The sequence below is a fragment of the Xiphophorus maculatus genome, chromosome 21 (assembly GCF_002775205.1).
Source record: "Xiphophorus maculatus strain JP 163 A chromosome 21, X_maculatus-5.0-male, whole genome shotgun sequence".
NCBI classification, from domain to species: Eukaryota; Metazoa; Chordata; class Actinopteri; order Cyprinodontiformes; family Poeciliidae; genus Xiphophorus; species Xiphophorus maculatus.
The window spans coordinates 224,976-243,702 of record NC_036463.1 but is presented as its reverse complement, the minus strand read 5'-3'; the positions used below and the strand labels follow the sequence as shown (position 1 = coordinate 243,702).

Genomic DNA, 18,727 nt, shown 5'->3' with positions numbered 1-18,727 from the left:
AAAGCCATGACAAGACACAAAAATAAGTGATGCATTCAGGGCAAGCATAGGAGTAAGGAAGGAAGCTGTCCTCTTGTTCTACCAGGGATCCAATAATTTGTAGTAGAGCTCCACCTTTTGGTAAATCATAGGTTCTAAAGGTAGACTGGAACTTCAAATACTTTCTTCTTTAATCACATGTGACCCTGTTGCTCCAGCAGTCTAATAAGTTAACAGATTAACCGTTCATGTCATCTGCATCTTGCTATGTGTTGTATGTATTTTGAAGACTATTGTTACCAGTAGTGAATAAATATTCTGGTTGGGTTTTTTTCCAAACACCATGAGTTACTAGACTCACCATGCCGAAAAGATCAGGTTGGGTTGCATTGAAAAATTAGTTGAAGTGATATTAGTGTATTAAGATTATAATAATAGATTTAGATTTTAGAAACTTTTCTAGATATTGCCTCCGTTACTGAAGCATAAACTTAAACTCCCAGCACTATCATACAAGGTTTTCGATGAACATAAAACATTCTTAGATTAATCTGTGGTGGTTTGAATAAGTATAAACAAGGTATTGAACTGTGAATTTAAAAGTTTACAATTTTGAACCAGTTTAGTTTTCAAAGAGGCTAATAAACTGCCATCACCCAAAAGGGCAGAGCGCAGAGCAAAATCTGTCATTTCCATAGTGGAGGCCTTTCACTTAATCAGGACTACTTCCACTTATCTAAATTTTTCATAATATTCAAGATTAAAATTGAGCTAAGGTCAGGGTTGTTTGTTTGTCTTGTGACAGACTGGTGACTTCTTGAGAATATACTGTCCTTGTTCTTCGATCCCCAGCCCTTTGTCTTCGTCTGCCACTAAACCAAACTGAATTTTCCCGTTTTGTGTCCATTAACATCACCAAAAACCTTTAACGAGAGTAGTTTTTACATCGTTTTATAGAGTCAGAGGTTTTAAATCATTTCCACAGTATTTGGTAGAATTGCTGTCTGACTTGGGATCAAATGTTTCGGGTTTCTGACAGAAAGAATTCAGGCCCGTTTTTCCTGTCAGAACTAAGTCAGGTTTTCACATCAGGGATTTGTGATGACCACTCCAACACTTTGACTGTGTTGATCTTAAGCAACATTGTAGGAGCCATAGGTACATTTTTGTTACTCTGCTATTTGAAAAAGATAAGCATCTGTAATTGTATTGTGTTTAAGCTTATTACATTGGTTAGTGACTAATTAGTTTTTGAAAGATGAAAGTACTTGCTCATTGTAGAAGTCTGGCACCTTGAGAGTAACACAATCTTTTGACCGTCACTTTCAATTTCTTTTGAATCTGTTTGTTATTTTTATTTCCTTTTAAGGTCAGTAAAGACTTAAAGATGACCGTCGGATTCAAGACCTCTTTTTTTAGAAGAAATGTGTCGCTTACGAAAGAGCTTTAAGGGGCTAGATTAGTGAGAGCTTGCCACACTTACAAACATAATACTGTTTTTAAAATGTTGTCTTGTCTAATTTTACAGCTTTTTCAATTATATCAGATAAGAAAGCAGGAACTGGCCAAAGTTCCTGTGGAAAGGGATGTTTGGGATTCTCAGTTTAGGCTGTTCCCTCTGGGACTAGATCCAGGGTAAGTTGAAGATAGTGGATTGATATCTAATACTCTTAAAAACATATAAGAAAGACTATATTATAGAATAATCCAATTGTTCCTTTTCAGAGATCAGCTATACCATTTTGACATTTAAAAGGAGCCACTGAATAAATTGGTGAGCAACAAACTACTAATTTAATAAAATACTTTACTTTCAAACACTAAGATACTGTACCATACCAGCCTGTGTAACTACAGCAGGTTTCTATTAATTTACTGAGTTTGTACCCTTAATACCTACATTTTGCTAAACTGTCTAATGGAGATGCTGAAGTCACAGAGTGGAAAGAAATTCCCTATTTTTTCATCAGCGGGCAAGAAAAGACCCACCCACAACAAACGGGTTGTAAATTCTTTGTACAACTGAACCATTACAATTTCCCTCCAATCAGGGAGATTTCATTGTTATAGAAACGAGTGTAATGCAGTGAAGCTTGTTCCCAATCAGAATTTGGAGAAACAAAAACAATGGAAACTGGAAGAACGTGTCTACAGACAGACTAGTTTGGATTTTTATATTATCATTAAAATAGATTTAACTTTTGGACTCTACATATACATTTTCCTTGATGTTCAGGAGGATCTTTTTTCAACAAACGTGTCTAAGCAAAAACATTGTGTGTAAGCACAACACACAGAGGAATGCTGGTTAAAACAATTAAAAACTTTATTGAAAGATATTTTAATTCTTGACCATGAAACATTAATTATAAAGTCACTATAATAAACACATTTTGGTCCTATAAGAAAAAGATAGAAACATAATATAATGCAAAATAATGTCTGGCTGTAAAATATTAACCATCCCATAATTATTAGCATTCGGGTGCTTATTACTGAGGAATAACAATCCTGTTGTTTTGAATAACCATAGTTGGAATGTAACTTCAGCAGCAGAGATGAACTAATGGCAAACAAAAGATTTAACAATATATACTGTATGGATCAGCTTTCATCCTGAAAATAAATACAGGACATTAACAAATTCACTTCATATAAATGGTCCATACATCAGAGTTACAACAATAAAACATCCTTCAAAAAGTAAGAATGGAAAAGATTACTTTTCACATAACTATGTCTATTTGTCATTCTTTAATAGTACTAAAACCTGTTACTTCTGCTGCTCAGCGTCTCGTTCAGGAAGGAAGACAAAACATTTCTTCTTTGCTTCAAGAGTTGAAAAAACTCTTGAAGCAAAAGTCTGCTTTGTTATGTGGGATAAAATAATACTGCTTTACACCTAAATCTCTGTACTAATAGTCAATGTTGGGATCATTATAGTGAGAGTTGTAGTCGTCATGGTAACCTGTGTGGTACTCCTCTTCCTGAAATTCAACCTGATAATCACTGTCACTGATTTCTGAACCATTTGTACCGGTGCCCTGGCTGCCATTCTTGTGAATAACTGGTTCTGTTGGAGGGGCGCAGTACTTGGGGTCATAAACTTGCCGGCCCAGACCGTACACGCTCATGCCCCTCTGAGATGCCACCTTGTTGGTACCCATCTGGAGGGAGATGGTGGAGTTGTCAAGTGGCTGCAGCGCCACCTTCTGATCAAAGATGTCTCTGCGGGTACCAGGAGCCGACATGCCTGCCTGTCAGACATCACATTACACCATGATTATTGTAATTTGCTGTTTATGTCCTACACTGAGAGTGCTTAGATACTTGTCCTTAATCAGATCATCATCATTAAGAATATCAGCTCAAAAGCAGAGAAAAAATAAAAAGACTATGGCATTCATGCCAGTGATATATTAGAATAAGATATGGTTGACACAGACAAAAACTTTTTATTTATGAATTCTCAGCAAATCCTAAATAAAAGCATGAGTATGTTTAGTTACTGTAATGTTACAGGATCCAGTTTTATTTCTGCCTTTCTTGTTTCACACTTGTGATTTTTTTTTTACAGCGACTCTTTAAATCTCTGGAACAATCCTCTTTCTGAAGGCCTCAAAAACCTCTCTGGATCTCACTGTAAACGGTGCATCAAACTATCATCGTGTGTTTTAGGCTGCGTTCACTGCAGCTTGAAGTTACTCAATTCCGATTTTTTTGTCAAATCAGATTTTTTTGCCTTGGCCATTCGCACTTACAAACATATGCGACCTGTATGTGTTTTTCAGTGTGAACGGGCAAACAACCTGAAAGTGTCACAGTTACGCAGTAGAATAACGTCAGCGTTCTCAGCCTCCTGCCAACCGCCATAAGAAGGAGAAGCGCTCAGTGTTTGCTGAAGTAAACATGGATGCTAACGGTGGAGCATCCACCGTTAGCATCGGCAGCAGCTCTACTCTGAGTCCCTCCCGGATAACCAAGCTTCTCACCCTATCTCTAAGGGAGAGCAGAGACACCCTACGAAGAAAACCCATTTACACAGTTGAAGTTGTTGTCCAAGACAACAACTTGGACACTCGGGTGAAGAGAGGTGCAGAGCTGTCCACTGACCACTACCTGGTGGTGAGTTGGCTCCGGTGGTGGGGGAGGAAGCCGGTCAGACCTGGCAGGCCCAAACGTGCTGTGAGGGCCTGCTGGGAACGTCTGGCGGAATCCCCTGTGAGACGGAGCTTTAACTCCCATCTCCGGCAAAACTTTGAACATGTCCCGGGGGAGGTGGGGGACATGGAGTCTGAGTGGACTGTGTTCCGTGCCTCCATTGTCGAGGCGGCCGGTCGGAGCTGTGGCCGCAAGGATGTCGGTGCCTGTCGCGGCGGCAACCCTCGTACCCGTTGGTGGACACCTTCGGTGAGGGATGCCGTCAGGCTGAAGAAGGAGTCCTACCGGGCCTTTTTGGCCTGTGGGACTCCGGAAGCAGCTGATGGGTACCGGCAGGCGAAGCGGCATGCGGCTCGGGTGGTTGCTGAGGCAAAAACTCGGGCGTGGGAGGAGTTTGGAGAGGCCATGGAGAAAGACTTCCGTACGGCTTCGAAGCGATTCTGGTCCACCATCCGGCGTCTCAGGGGGGGGAAGCAGTACGGCACCAACACTGTTTATAGTGGGGATGGTGTGCTGCTGACCTCTACTCGGGACGTTGTGGGTCGGTGGGCAGAGTACTTCGAAGACCTCCTCAATCCCACCAACATGCCTTCTATTGAAGAAGCTGAGCCTGGGGACTCTGGGTTGGGCTCTCCAATCTCTGGGGACGAGGTCGCCGAGGTGGTTAAAAAGCTCCTCGGTGGCAAGGCCCCGGGGGTGGATGAGATCCGCCCGGAGTTCCTTAAGGCTCTGGATGTTGTAGGGTTGTGTTGGCTGACGCGACTCTGCAATATCGCATTGACATCGGGGGCAGTTCCCCTGGACTGGCAGACCGGGGTGGTGGTCCCCCTGTTCAAAAAGGGAGACCGGAGGGTGTGCTCCAATTATAGAGGGGTCACACTCTTAAGCCTCCCTGGCAAGGTCTATTCAGGGGTCCTGGAGAGGAGGGTCCGTCGGATAGTCGAACCTCGGATCCAGGAAGAGCAGTGTGGTTTTCGTCCTGGTCGTGGAACACTGGACCAGCTCTACACCCTCGGCATGGTCCTGGAGGGTGCATGGGAGTTCGCCCAACCAGTCTACATGTGTTTTGTGGACTTGGAGAAGGCGTTCGACCGTGTCCCTCGGGGAGCCCTGTGGGGGGTTCTCCAGGAGTATGGGGTACCGGGCCCTTTGATACGGGCTGTCAGGTCCCTGTATGACCGATGTCAGAGTCTGGTCCGCATTGCCGGCAGTAAGTCGGGCTCGTTTCCGGTGAGAGTTGGACTCCGCCAGGGCTGCCCTTTGTCACCGATTCTGTTCATTACTTTCATGGACAGAATTTCTAGGTGCAGCCAAGGTGTTGAGGGGATCCGATTTGGTGGCCTTAGGATCTCGTCTCTGCTTTTTGCAGACGATGTGGTCCTACTGGCCTCATCAGGTCATGATCTGCAGCTCTCGCTGGAGCGGTTCGCAGCCGAGTGTGAAGCGGCCGGGATGGGGATCAGTGCCTCCAAATCCGAGGCCATGGTCTTGAGCCGGAAAAGGGTAGAGTGCCTTCTCCGGGTCAAGGGGGGTGTCCTGCCCCAGGTGGAGGAGTTCAGGTATCTCGGGATCTTGTTCACGAATGAGGGAAGAAGGGAGCGGGAGATCGACAGGCGGATTGGCGCAGCGTCTGCTGTCAAGCGGGCGCTGTACCGGTCCGTCGTGGTGAAGAGAGAGCTGAGCCAAAAAGCGAAGCTCTCGATTTACCGGTCGATCTACGTTCCCACCCTCATCTATGGTCATGAGCTTTGGGTCATGACCGAAAGAACGAGATCGCGGATACAAGCGGCCGAAATGGGTTTTCTCCGTAGGGTGGCTGGGCTCTCCCTTAGAGATAGGGTGAGAAGCTCAGTCATCCGGGAGGGACTCAGAGTAGAGCCGCTGCTCCTTCACATCGAGAGGAGCCAGTTGAGGTGGCTCGGGCATCTGGTCAGGATGCCTCCTGGACGCCACCCTGGTGAGGTGTTCCGGGCACGTCCCACCGGGAGGAGGCCCCAGGGAAGACCCAGGACACGCTGGAGGGACTATGTCTCTCGGCTGGCCTGGGAACGCCTCGGGATTCCCCCGGAGGAGCTAGAAGAAGTGGCTGGGGAGAGGGAAGTCTGGGCCTCCCTTCTGAAGCTGCTACCCCCGCGACCCGACCTCGGATAAGCGGAAGAAGATGGATGGATGGATGGAAGTTGTTGTCCAACCAGAGCCAGCATATTAACTTAATCCTCATTATAGTCAGTCAGGGTTATTGTTTATCTTCACGCTGGCACTATCAGAACAAAGAAGAGTGTCATTTGTCGAGTACCAGTGATGGTGACCAGTGACCTGGACATTAGGTCACATTTGAATAGGATATGTATCAGATACCCAAGTGGCCTGGGTCGCATTCAAAAAGAAGCTGACCTGTGTTGTTCAGACTGTCATGAAAAGGTCAGATACAGGTTGCATTACATTACAAACAAAATCGGAATTTGGTCACTTCAAGCTGCAGTAACCCTAACCCTTTTTTAACTATATTGTTTGAATTTCTCAGTGATATAAACCAGTGGATTTTATGAGAACTCCATCTCTGTGACATCATGTAACAACTAAAAAGAATTATCAAAATTGAGGTGCAAACAACAGTAAGGTCTAACCTGGCTGGCTCCTTTGTTGGTGCCCATCTGCAAACTGATGGTGGTCTGGTCATACGGCTTATCAGTGTGGGTCTTTGGGTCATACAGATGTCTTCTGGTTCCATATGCTGTCATTCCAGCCTGACTGGCACACTTGTTTGTTCCCATCTGAGGATAATACAGAAAGATGGCCTCTCAAACTCACATCACTTAATTCTCTAGAATAAACATGGAGATTTAGTTTAGAAATAAAAGAGATGTCTGTCTCAGCAAAGACTGAAAACCTATAGGCTGAGACTGTTACCTGGAGCCCAATGACACACTGCCCAGCCTTGATCTTCTCTTCATCAAACTGCCGTGCTTGTTTGTCTGCATATTTCACCCCAATATCAATCTTTGTGTCCATGCCTTTTGTCTTTGCCTGATAGACCCAACAGAACAGAGCCAGGACTAATTCCTCATGAGTTCAATCATTCACAAGCAAAATTCTGCTCAGAACAAAGAATTCATTAGCAATGCGTCTGAACTTACCATGCTGGCCAGTGCAAGCAGTGTGGTCTGTACTTGAGTCATGTTTCCATTTTCAAACAGGTCATTGGCCTCAAAGATATCAGTAGGCTTTAGGCCGTAGGTCAGGATTGCTTTGATGAAATTCCCAAGGTTTTCAAGCTACAGAAATCAACATGGAGGGGAAAAAAACAACCAAACAAAACAACAAACACTTGTTTTAATGTTTTGACAAGAAACAGAAGACATTCAGGTAGATATTAGAGAGGAGTCTTACCTTGTGCCAGTTCAGCTGGGAGTGGTTAATTTTCTTAACTGTGCCTGGCTGCAGCTTATTTATTAATCTAAATGGAACAAGACAGACTTGAAAATACTAACTATTTTTTGAGGTTCTGTAGTCAAACACTGAGTGACAACAGGCTCACTGACACACATTCCCATCACTTCAGAGTACATAACATCAGCATCCATCCATCCCTCCATTTTCTTCCGCTTTTCCAGGGTCGGGTCGTGGGGGTTACAATTATTATGGTTGATACGGCGTCGCACAGAGTTCCTGGGATAAAGCCTCATTTTAATATCTATTAGGCTGATTTAGGCATTAATTCAGTGCTACATTCACAGCTGAAGTACAGCTCAACTGAAGCGATGGCTGGATCTCGTATGACTTAAGGTTTCACCAGTAGGTCACAGGAGGTGGTCATGGTGACCTTGAAGGAGGTCAGCATGCGGACTTACACTGTGGCTTATATTGTTCACACAGGAGTTCACAAGAAGGGCTTGAAATTACCACAATGGTTAACACTCAGGCAAAGAGTGAGTGGCAACCAGCTCCTCATATCCAGGATGTAATAAGGCTTGAGGAGCTGCAGGTGTACAGCCTCACCTGTAGGGAATCAGCCCTCAATCCTGCAACTGGTTCACTTTGTCATCCTCTGGTGGCTACCTACTACACCCCAGTTCCTTGACAGGCTATGCTAAACACAGTTGTGTTACCATAGCAACTGTCAACAACACCACAATATGTTTCAAGATCCAACATCAAAAAGCACTCAAAAACTTCCCACACAAAGAACAGACCCTTCAATCTGTTAAAGTTTTGTTTTTAGGCTTGATGTTTATTTTGCAACTAATATTAATGTGATTGCTGTGGCAGAATAGCTACTGCTGCTTTTAGCTAATCTAACGCAGAGGTGGTTGATTAGCCAATTTAAACACCTGCTTTGTCAGAGTTGGTGTGTTGGTTATCTTTTTTTATTTTGTAGCTGAACCAAAGCACACCAAATTTCACATCACATCTACCTGGTGAGGTTGTCAAAGTCAAGCAAAAATAACCCTAATCTGTGAAATCGGTGCACCCACTAGTTTAAGGTCAAACTTATAATACTAATGGCTGCATCAATACAGGAGCTGCATGATTTTGAGCCGTCAGAAATTCTAATTTCTCCAAGTGCCCACCTGCTGGCCAGTTACACACCATCCCCCCCAAAACAAAAACTTTCCCAGTAAATCATAATCATTGGAAACCTGATACTCTGTGGATTCCTCTGGAAACAAAGTGATAGCTGTCACTGATAAAAACTGAAGTTGTTTATTTTTTGTTGTTTTATGTTTATCTATTGCTTTCTCTTTCTTCACCTTCCAAATTAATTTCTGTTTAGTGTGTCTCTCTGGCACCACCGAGCAGCGATACTGCAGAACCTGACATTGGTGCTTTAACTTGACTATAATTACACTGTGTTGATCTTCAATCAGGCTTCCCTGATGTTAGGAAGTCATGTGTGCTAAGAACATCAGCACCAATAACAGCATCTCAACATAGATTAAGTGGAATCTGGTAGAGGGGCCCAGTTTAATTGGCCAGCTTAATCGGTGACAATTGTAATTTGCTGAGATGTATTTATGAACAAACAAAGCTCAAACATAAAGATTACACTCACAGCATCAGATTGTAGCTATGGTATGGTATTCGGGAATTTTACTTCCACAAGTCAACACACATTTTTAGCCTGAATGCAGCATTTCATGTCTTAACTTTTAGTATTTGTGCTTACATTTTCAGACTGAAAACAGGCCTTTTTGGAAAGGCAAAGGCTTTCTTGTGACTTGCGAAAGAGTGACTAGGTCTTACCTCTACTCACATCTGATTTGTACAGAGGAAGAACACAAAAGGCTCTATACTTTATCAATGACATCTGCTTTCTGTTTGGTCAGTATGATTTGCCACATACAAATCGTTTTAGAGTCGGAGGCTGCACTCAATCTGACAGTCAGATGAGTGATTTCTACCTAATCAGAGGATTTGCAAAATCAAAGCAGCCTTCTTCATTCTGCGTAGATATAGTGAAGATCTGCAGAAAGCTTAGATGAGTCACCCCAAGTCCTCATGTTCTGCCTACAGTCTGCCATAAAAACTCACAAACAAAACTTACTCGCAAAGAATGACTCCATCCTTCAAACCTTTCTGGAAGTTTTCTCCTATAGCCATCCCTGTTACATCCTCGATCCAGAAGCGCAGCTCCTCCTCCTTCTGGGGGTCATATTTTTGAGCAATCTAAAAAAATGAAAACATTTTCAAAACTTCTGCAAAACTAGTTTTTAGTAAAATGAAGTTAACTTGTGAAAGGTATTGCTAAGTTATGGAAGAATATCAGTCTTCAAGAAACCCATTGGTGATTCCAGTTAAACTGATTGCTAAATTTCCAGCTCCATAATATCTCATAAAGAAAAGCTGAACTAATGACAGTTTTAACGGCACAGACCTGCCCACTCTGGTGTGTTTTGGAGCAAGATATAGGGATGGTGACCTCTGGATGGCCTAAAAATTCCATTTTTAATGTCTCAGACAACAAAGCAGCACAAAAGAAAATTTTAACAGCACAAACCTGAACAAACGGAGTACTAACTACTCAGTCTATTTGCTGAAAATTTTCATATGGGTGGGCAGATCTAGCCAGCCTTTGTTCACTACAAAAACAAAAACGCAGTGGGGGCCCCAACCACTGGGGTTTGCAAGTTTTCTGGGGGAAACCCTGTTTAATCATATAAAGAAACAGCTCAGCACCCCCTGCAGCATGACAGGAAACTCCAAAGTGGCACCAAAAACAAAGCAAAATAATGATTCAGCTATTACAGAACTGAGTACTGAAATAACTACAACAGAATCCTGAGTTTTGGAAAGAGGAAAGAGAAATGATCTTGAGGCATTAAGAGCCCCTACACTGACTGTGGGACAACTGGATCTCCACTAACCTCAAAGCAGCCAAAGATAATTATCCTCTTCATATCTAGAAAGAATATTATCAGACAACGTAGACGCTGATAATATCATTTCTTCTGTCTTCTAGTGACATGAGCCAGAAATATGCTGATTTAAATGTAGTACTTGTATGTTGATCTTTAAATGTGCCAGCTGGCTGCTAACAATGACATTTTTCTTTGAAATATTTGCATAACTATTATGAGCCAAGGTATGCTGTCAGAACACCATGACTGGAGCCAATCTCCTCTTTTTTCCGAGTTATTTGTAACTCACACACCCAAAATAATGTGTGCTACATACTGAAAAATCCCTTTCACTGTGTAATAAAGGGATTAGCAGCTCACTAAAACGGGGACTGGATTATTCTGCTAGACACCTGCAGTGGAGTTAGTTCCTATGCAGTTTATCATTTGAGTAGAAAAGTTCTAGTAAACAGAGGAACTGTCTCAATGCAGACACTAGTGGAGAATTGATCTTCCAGTGATCTATAGGCTTTTTCTGCACTGATTCTCTTTGTTGAGGCTCTAAAACAGGAGTGTCAAACTCCAGTCTTCAAGGGCCACTGTCCTGCAGGTTTTAAATGTGTCACAGGTACAAAACACTGGAATGAAATTCTTTAATGACCTCCTCCTTGTGTAGATCAGTTCTCCAGAGCCTTAATGACCTAATTATTCTATTCAGGTGGTGCAGCAGAGGCACATCTAAAAGTTGCAGGGCAGTGGCCCTTGAGGACTGGAGTTTGAGACCTGTGGCCTAAAATGATGATCTAACACAGTTTTATTTGTCTTTTAAATCATTAAATGCTGAAGAAACTTCAACACTACTGGTCCACAGGGCTCTAAACTCAAGAACTCAGGAGTTATTAGGGGCAGGGGCAGGCTCAGGCCCGGCGGCATGGGCAGGCATCGGGGGGCATTGCCCATTACAGAGTCAGCCATACCCCCCTAGCCTTCCACCCCAGGACTGGAAACAGTTTTTTATCCCAGTGGCCAACTTGTCATATCAAACCATATCCTGATTTGACACAGTTGGGAATCCTGCACTTCCCATATTTGTGCCCGTTGTTCCACACACTTTTTTCAGCCTTTACAACAGCTTAATCTATTGTTAACATGTCACAACATATTTGTCCGAACCGCCTTTTAACGTAACACGAGCCCTAAAGATGTTTGCATGGTTTTACACCTGTGTGGCAGCAACAGAGACATGCTGCTGCTGTGCTGAGTGTATGTTAGACTCATAGCCGCAAGCCAGCAAAAGAAAAAGAACTTTGTACAGTCCCTGCCCACCCCCAAACCAACCGAGTGAGTTGAGTAATTCTATTGGATGCAGCCAATGGCAATATATCATGTTAAGCTTCTTAGCAAGAATAGGCTACTGATTTTGTCATCTATGTCAGTGGTCCCATATTCAACATTGTCTTGGCCTAATTGTCGCAGCTTGTGGGGTTTTTCCTGACTGGGAGCGAGAACGCAGCCTGTTGAATGTGACAGGTAGTCAATCAGAAAGCGCCGCAACGTAAGCATGGAGGGGAATCCCAAACAGTTGACATGGCAACTGAGAGTCCGGTGGACATCGGATTTGATATGTGAAAATGTTTATTACTATATGTAAAGGTCATTTTTATATATGTTTATTTTATGTGGTTATGTTTATTCAGTTAAATTGTTAACTACGAAAAAACATAACTCACCTCCAAATCATAGTGCAGCAAATAGAGCGGCTGCTCCCGCCGCCTTTTATCAAAGGCCTTTTCTTTCTGTTACGTCTTTTATCACTTAAAATGAGCCACAAACTATCACAACTACTTCTACATCGTCATCCGTGTTTGATTATTCTAAATTCACATATGGTATGTTGGGGGTTTTACTGGATTTTCTTCTGGAATCGGTTCTGTGGTGTGTTGCTCCTGCCGTGTGGCTGGACTCATGAACCGACCGAACCTGCTGGACTTTTATCGGCTCTGTGGTCACAGAGGTTTGGAAAATCGGCCAACAATCCTTAAATTGTGTGAACCAGACCTAAAACTCACAAGCTCCACTCTTCTCATTTCGTCTGGACCACTGCCCTAACGCTCTCTGATGCTAGTTGCTATGGTAACGTTTGCATATCCCTTCAAAATAAGATACAGATGCACCACAAAAACAAACATTTTACTTTCCTGAAAATTTTAACTCACGATAACGACTAATGGGAGTCCTGAGCTTGTTTCTCTGCAACCAGACGGTCCATCTGGGAGAGATGAGAGACAATGAGACCCAAAGTGTTGCTGATGCTCAGGGTTCTTGGTCTCTACGTGGTGAAGCAGCTTGAAGCTTCATTGCTTCATTAACGAGCCGGTCACCACATCATGCAGAGCGAGGTTGGTATGTGGGATAAATCCATTCTCCTGTCTCTTCTCTGGGCCTTTTCCCTTTGTAAAGAAACTTTCCAAATACATCTGATCTGTTTCTTACTCATTTTGCTGCTTGTGGGCTCAATGTTGGCGCGCAAGATGTAACTGAGAGAATCCGGTTAAAGGATTTTAAAATAAAAGATGCTCCAGACTCAGATAATACATAAAACGGAAATATTGAATTATTTCTTGTGCGGCCCGGTACCAATTCGGTCCGCGGCCCAGGGCTTGGGGACGACCGCTCTATGTTACAAAGTGGGCAGTAGGTTACATTTACTTGAGTAACCTTTTGGGGAAAAAAGTACTTATAAGAGTAGCTTTAATGCACTGTAACGTTTTCTTGAGTAATATTATTATTACTACTCTTACTTGAGTAGTAGATTGATTTTGCATTTAAAGAAATACACTTCAGAGACTGAAAACATTAGGTTCTTCGATTTCTGCAATGTATGAGCTAATGTTTATGCAAGTTTGAGCATAAGTGCTCAACATTTTATACATGTCATCCTTATCATTTATTTTGTATCAATAAACATAGTTATTTTATTTGAACGGTTTGTTTATGTATTTATATTAAAATAAAAGCTCATTTACTCTGCCCCCCAAATTAAGCCAATGCCCCCCCTGCTAAATTTTTCTGGAGCCGTGGCTGGGTGGGCTACATAGATTTCTAATTTTATCATGATATTTTGTAGAACTACCATGACATCCATCAAAGTCAGGGCTAACCCGAACCCCAGAGGGAAAGCCTGGGTTATAATAATGTCCACTTCTAGTCACAGATAAAAGTACAGCAAAAAAAAATTACAAGAAAGTATCATATTTTATTATTTATTTACTTATTTCAAAAAGTGGAACTCATATTCTAGATTCTTTACACATCAAGTAAAATATCTAAAGTTTGATTTATTGTAATTTTGATGATTATGGCTAACAGAGGATGGAAACAAAAAAACAGTCTTACAAAATTGAAGATCAATAAAAATGTTATTTTCAACAGATACGTCAGATTTTTGAAAACTATGACTTTCTTTGTTCTCAGTACTTGATTGGGACTTCTTTTTCTTGTGTGAATTACTACATCAATGCAGCACAGAATAGAGAAGATCACCCAGTGGTTCTACTGAGGTGTTCAGGAGGTCCATGTTCCCATAGGGTTAAAGGTCAGGCCAGCTTGCTGGCTAATCAAGCATGGTATACAATTATCATTGAACCAGCTTGTGGTACCTTTAGCAGCGTGGGCCATATCCATATCAGGTTGCAGGTATCTCTGTTGCTGGTTTACTTTTTATGTAAAAAGTTTACTTAACTTTTTATGAAGATGTTTTATTTAAAATTGTTTTATCGTGTTTTTATTTTCTGACACATTTCCCTCTATGTTAAATTAATTTACAAAATACTTTTTGAAATGAGTGACCACAATTATTGAACTTAATGAAATTCTGCATTTTCATCCAACAGTCATCTCATCTTCTGAGACAGTCTGAAAAGCTGCAAACAGTATTATCAGAGATGCAATAAGTTTATAGCAGATGTGCGAATGATCTAATTATCTGACTGTTAATTGCAGCAATCAACATTATTAGCAGAAACAGAGGACCCAAAAACCAAATTTCGCTTAGGGCCCCATGGATGCTTGGGCCGGCCCTGGTCGGCGTGAAACCAGTCGGACACAGCAGATCATAGCAGGGCCCAGGAGGGCCCAGGAGGGCCCGGCTCCTCCTCAAAAACCGTCCAGTGTGACGCAGTGCTTCCAGTATCAATCTGCTCCCTAAGGAGCTTTCATGTTCTGATTTTTTAAAAAAAGCTCAAAAATGGAACATATCAGAGAAAACCCAACTTTCCATCTCCCTCCTCTCTTCCTTCGCCTTTCTGTGGGCCTCAGGTCATTCCAGCCTTTTAAAGCTGTTCTCAAGCACCGCTTGTGGTCACGATGGAAACTTAAACTGGTTGGAACTGGAGACAGAAACTCGTGGAGTTCGAAAAACTTCGGAGAGTTTGGGTTTGTCCCTGCTACAAACTTTAGAAGCTAAAATGTTTGAAGACTGTTGTTTTTCTACCATAAATATTTCCTTGCACAACAGAGTAACTACGCAAGCAAATTAAAAAGTTTTTAACAAGCGAGTGTCGAAGAAAGGAAGCACTTACTTTGCTTTTAACTTCAGCAGACAAGCCGTAGGCAGGTCCTTTATTAAAATAGGTCATTTTCTGCTCCTAATCCCAAATACAGAAGCAGAAGGAACTGAAGAAAATCTGCGGTCCAGCAGAGCAGCGGAAACAAAGCAGAGCTGAGGAGGACAGAGAAAGCTGGCAGAAAGGACGTGGTGAAAACGAGCTGACGTCACAAAACAGCCAATCAGATACTTTTTACTGCTCTCATCTTCTGTACATCTGTGTTTTATATTACAACTATAAGAATATACAATCAACACCATAACGTATACACTATGCTCAAAGTACATACAGCGAAACAACCCCAAACAAAAACCAGTAAAAACCAAAAATGAAAACTTGTATACAGCATTAAAGTTCAGGACAATACATTAAAGTACAAATGGTTTTTTTTATTATGTCTTTAGAAAAAAAAAGACGTCAGCTGAAAATAATTTCGACTTCAAAAAAAAAAAGGACTCAGGCAACAAATTTATGTTTGGCTAAAATTTTAGCATTAAATTAAACATTAAATATACAAATGTCACATATGAGAACATTCTTTATCCTTTAGTTGTTGTTATGGTCATTAATAAATACACCAAATGTAACCTCTTGGATGGGTATATCTGTTAAATAAACTCCATGAACCAGATAAACTGATGAAGATCCAATTAAAAGGATTGTACAATGTGACAGATGATCCAAATCCATTCTCACAGAATATACACATATCCATATCCATTTCAAACCTGTCTCAGAACGTCATTAGCTGGATAAATGTTGATTATAATTTTAAATTGCATTTCTTTTATTATGGGTTAGGGTTCTTATTAAAGTCTCTTTATATTGAATATGTTCTATATTCCCTTTTAAGTGCACCACCGGCACAGTAATTGGATAAACAGTTACTTACAGAGTTATTACATTTGACAACACAACAATCAACATTTTGAATACAGAGTCCATATCTGAGGGAAAACCTTGGAATATATCTACTCCTGTCTAATCATGGATTGAAGCTGATTAGAAAAGGTTTTGAATTTTTTTTAGACTTTGCAGGGGTACAACATATTTGAAATTTATCACAAAACTCAGAATGCTGTATTGTGTTTGCACCTGCATCCATAAAGTGACAATTGTGATCACGCTAATGCAAATTATCTTATTATCAAATCTGGTTTCAGTAGGAAATGGTGGTATTTATATTTGAGCTGTAGTAATTAAACTTTTCAAATAAAGTTTATTACTATGAAAATGAACAGTGAGGCCACATGAACCAGGAAACTGATTTAAGGCCATTCTCTTAACCACAGCATAAAGTTAATTGATTTTAGGTTCAGCATCACAACATTTTTTGCAAGTTTTGATGATATGTAGGATCAAATTTTTAATACAACTGAATAAAGAATTACAGTCCTTGTCTAAAAAAATGGGTTGTGTATAATATAGAATAGAATATAATGTCAAGAATTCATATGTCTCCAAAGACAGACCTCTGGGGAAATCAGATCCCTGCCTTGTTTTTCTCTGCTCAAAATATAAACCTCTTGTTCAGAGGTAAGCTGCAAAGAAAAAGACTGAGAAAACTGAAGAAGCCTTGCAGTTTCTTGAGGTTACAGATGAGTTTGCTCTTCATCAGCCACAGGGAGAGAACATCAATGTCATGACTGAATGCGTGACTGACTATATGAGCCTCTGTGTGGACAACATCATCCCCACCAGAACAGTGAGAAGCTTCCCTAATAAACTTTGGTTTGCCAGTTGTGAAGGAGCTACTAAACAAGAAAAAAAGTCTTTAGTGTGAGATGCAGGGAGTTATTGAGGAGTATACATAAGCAGTTCAAAGTTAAGATTGGAGACATCGAGGCGGTGCATAGGAAGAAGCTGGAGAGTAAGCTACAAGAGGACATCATCAGAAATGAGTAGTCAGGGATGAAGAAGCTCACAGGCTTCAACCAAAAACAGGAAGTCTGGACAAAGCAAATGAGCTGAACACTTTCTTTAACAGAATGACTTCGGGAACAAGCTCGTCATTCTTCTCTCTTGATTCCAGCCAAATAGACATTCCGCCCTCCTTTGACCTACAGCCTTCCTGTCAAACAGACTGGACTGTAGACTCAACAGTGAAACCATCTACAAGAAGGGTCAGAGCAGGCTGTACTTCTTGAGGAAGCTTAGATCCTTCAAGGTTTGCAGCAATATGCTGAATATCTTCTAGACGTGTGTTTTCGAGAGTGTCATCTCTTCTGTCATCATCTGTTGGGGCCACAGTAGCAGAACCAGGGACTCAGAGAGGTTCAACAAACTGATGAAGAAGGCTGGTTCTGTGCTGGGAACGACTGTAGAATCACTGGTGCAAAGAAGGATTTTACATAAAATCAAGAACATTATGAACAACCCTGAGCATTCTTTTTATGAGACTGTCACAGAAAAACAAAGTGTATTTAGTAGGAGGTTTCTTCACATTCTCTGTGTTACAAATTCAAAAATACTTTATTGACCCAGAAGGAAATTAAATGTAGCTTGTATTAATTCAAAACTCTTCAAAGAGAAATTGTGGATGGTGTTGGCTGCTGACAGGAAAGATCTACTGTAACAGTCTGTATTACAGAGAATTAGAAGAAGCCTTTGTGCAAAAACAGGCTCAATTGTGTTAAGTGCAATGGAGAACTCAAAGATCATGATCCTCACAGTGATGCCTCACATTGCCCATTATGATAGATGGAAGAGGTGGTTTGAATTTCCTCCACTTTCTCATACTGCTTCAGGAGATCTTTCTTGCTCACAGCTGTCCCCATGTACAGTAACTCTTTCAAGAATATTGGGATACTTTTGGAATCAACACATAGTTCTCATGTCACATCACACTTTCAGGAACTTTGCAGTTGACAGCCATCTTTGTAGGTACTGTAACTAACTGTCATGACTGTTGCTATAGAGTTGCTATCCCAGATAGGAAAATATGAGTGAATGAACTCTGAAACAATGTTGGGCAGAAACATTGAATCCACATTGAAGCCTGACATTGAAACGATATTGAAAGTGGTCGGTGACTTACATGTTGAATCAACATCAGGGTTTCAACATAACTGGCACTATATCAATGTTGATTCAACCATCATCTGAATGTGGATCTACACATTTGTGTTGATTTATATTCAAAGTTAAGGAATAAATGTTGATTCATGTACACTTTTTGCTCTGATAGTTCTACATCATAACATACCATTAAAGGTTTCTTCACTGGTGTTAAACAGGCAATTTTGTTGGCAGACGATGGATATCATGTTGTTCAAAATTATCTTATAATACATATTTTCAAAAAAAGTGTCTACACAAACTTAAAAATGACAACATTTATATTACATTTTATTTAGGAAAATAGCCATAAATCTGTAAACACATTTGACTCCTTTTTGAACAACATTCCATCGTCCATGAAAGAACAACGTCCATGGACAATAAACAGCACCCTGTCCACCACATAGTGGACAGACAGCGGAGCACCTTCTCACATAGGCTGCTCCAGCTCCGCTGTCGTAGGGACAGATACAGGAAATCCTTCCTGCCACATGCCATCTCACTGTACAATAAAAGCTAAATCATTGTTCTGCACTAATCAGTCCAATTTTGCACAACTGCACTGTGGCACACTTGCTGTAC

The 18,727-nt window shown here is 41.4% G+C and overlaps 1 protein-coding gene across 1 annotated transcript; it reads right to left on the bottom strand.

Moving 5' to 3' along the window:
• Positions 1 to 2,281: 2,281 nt before the first annotated feature.
• On the bottom strand, positions 2,282 to 15,236 carry cnn3 (calponin 3). The gene is made up of 7 exons (XM_023326566.1): positions 15,059 to 15,236; positions 9,686 to 9,807; positions 7,531 to 7,597; positions 7,278 to 7,415; positions 7,051 to 7,167; positions 6,768 to 6,914; positions 2,282 to 3,236 (listed from the first exon to the last, which is right to left on the bottom strand). Exons 1-7 carry the CDS (start codon positions 15,113 to 15,115, stop codon positions 2,895 to 2,897), a joined length of 990 nt encoding a protein of 329 aa, XP_023182334.1. The 5' UTR covers positions 15,116 to 15,236; the 3' UTR covers positions 2,282 to 2,894.
• Between the last annotated feature and the right edge of the window lie 3,491 nt (positions 15,237 to 18,727).

Excerpts from the sequence above, each read along its gene's own strand:
- cnn3 (XM_023326566.1), bottom strand. The coding sequence starts at position 15,115 with ATGACCTATTTTAATAAAGGACCTGCCTACGGCTTGTCTGCTGAAGTT. Across the intron at positions 7,416-7,530 it reads CCCAGCTGAACTGGCACAAG|CTTGAAAACCTTGGGAATTT; the intron begins GTAAGACTCCTC and ends TGATTTCTGTAG. Across the intron at positions 3,237-6,767 it reads CCAACAAAGGAGCCAGCCAG|GCAGGCATGTCGGCTCCTGG; the intron begins GTTAGACCTTAC and ends GATGTCTGACAG.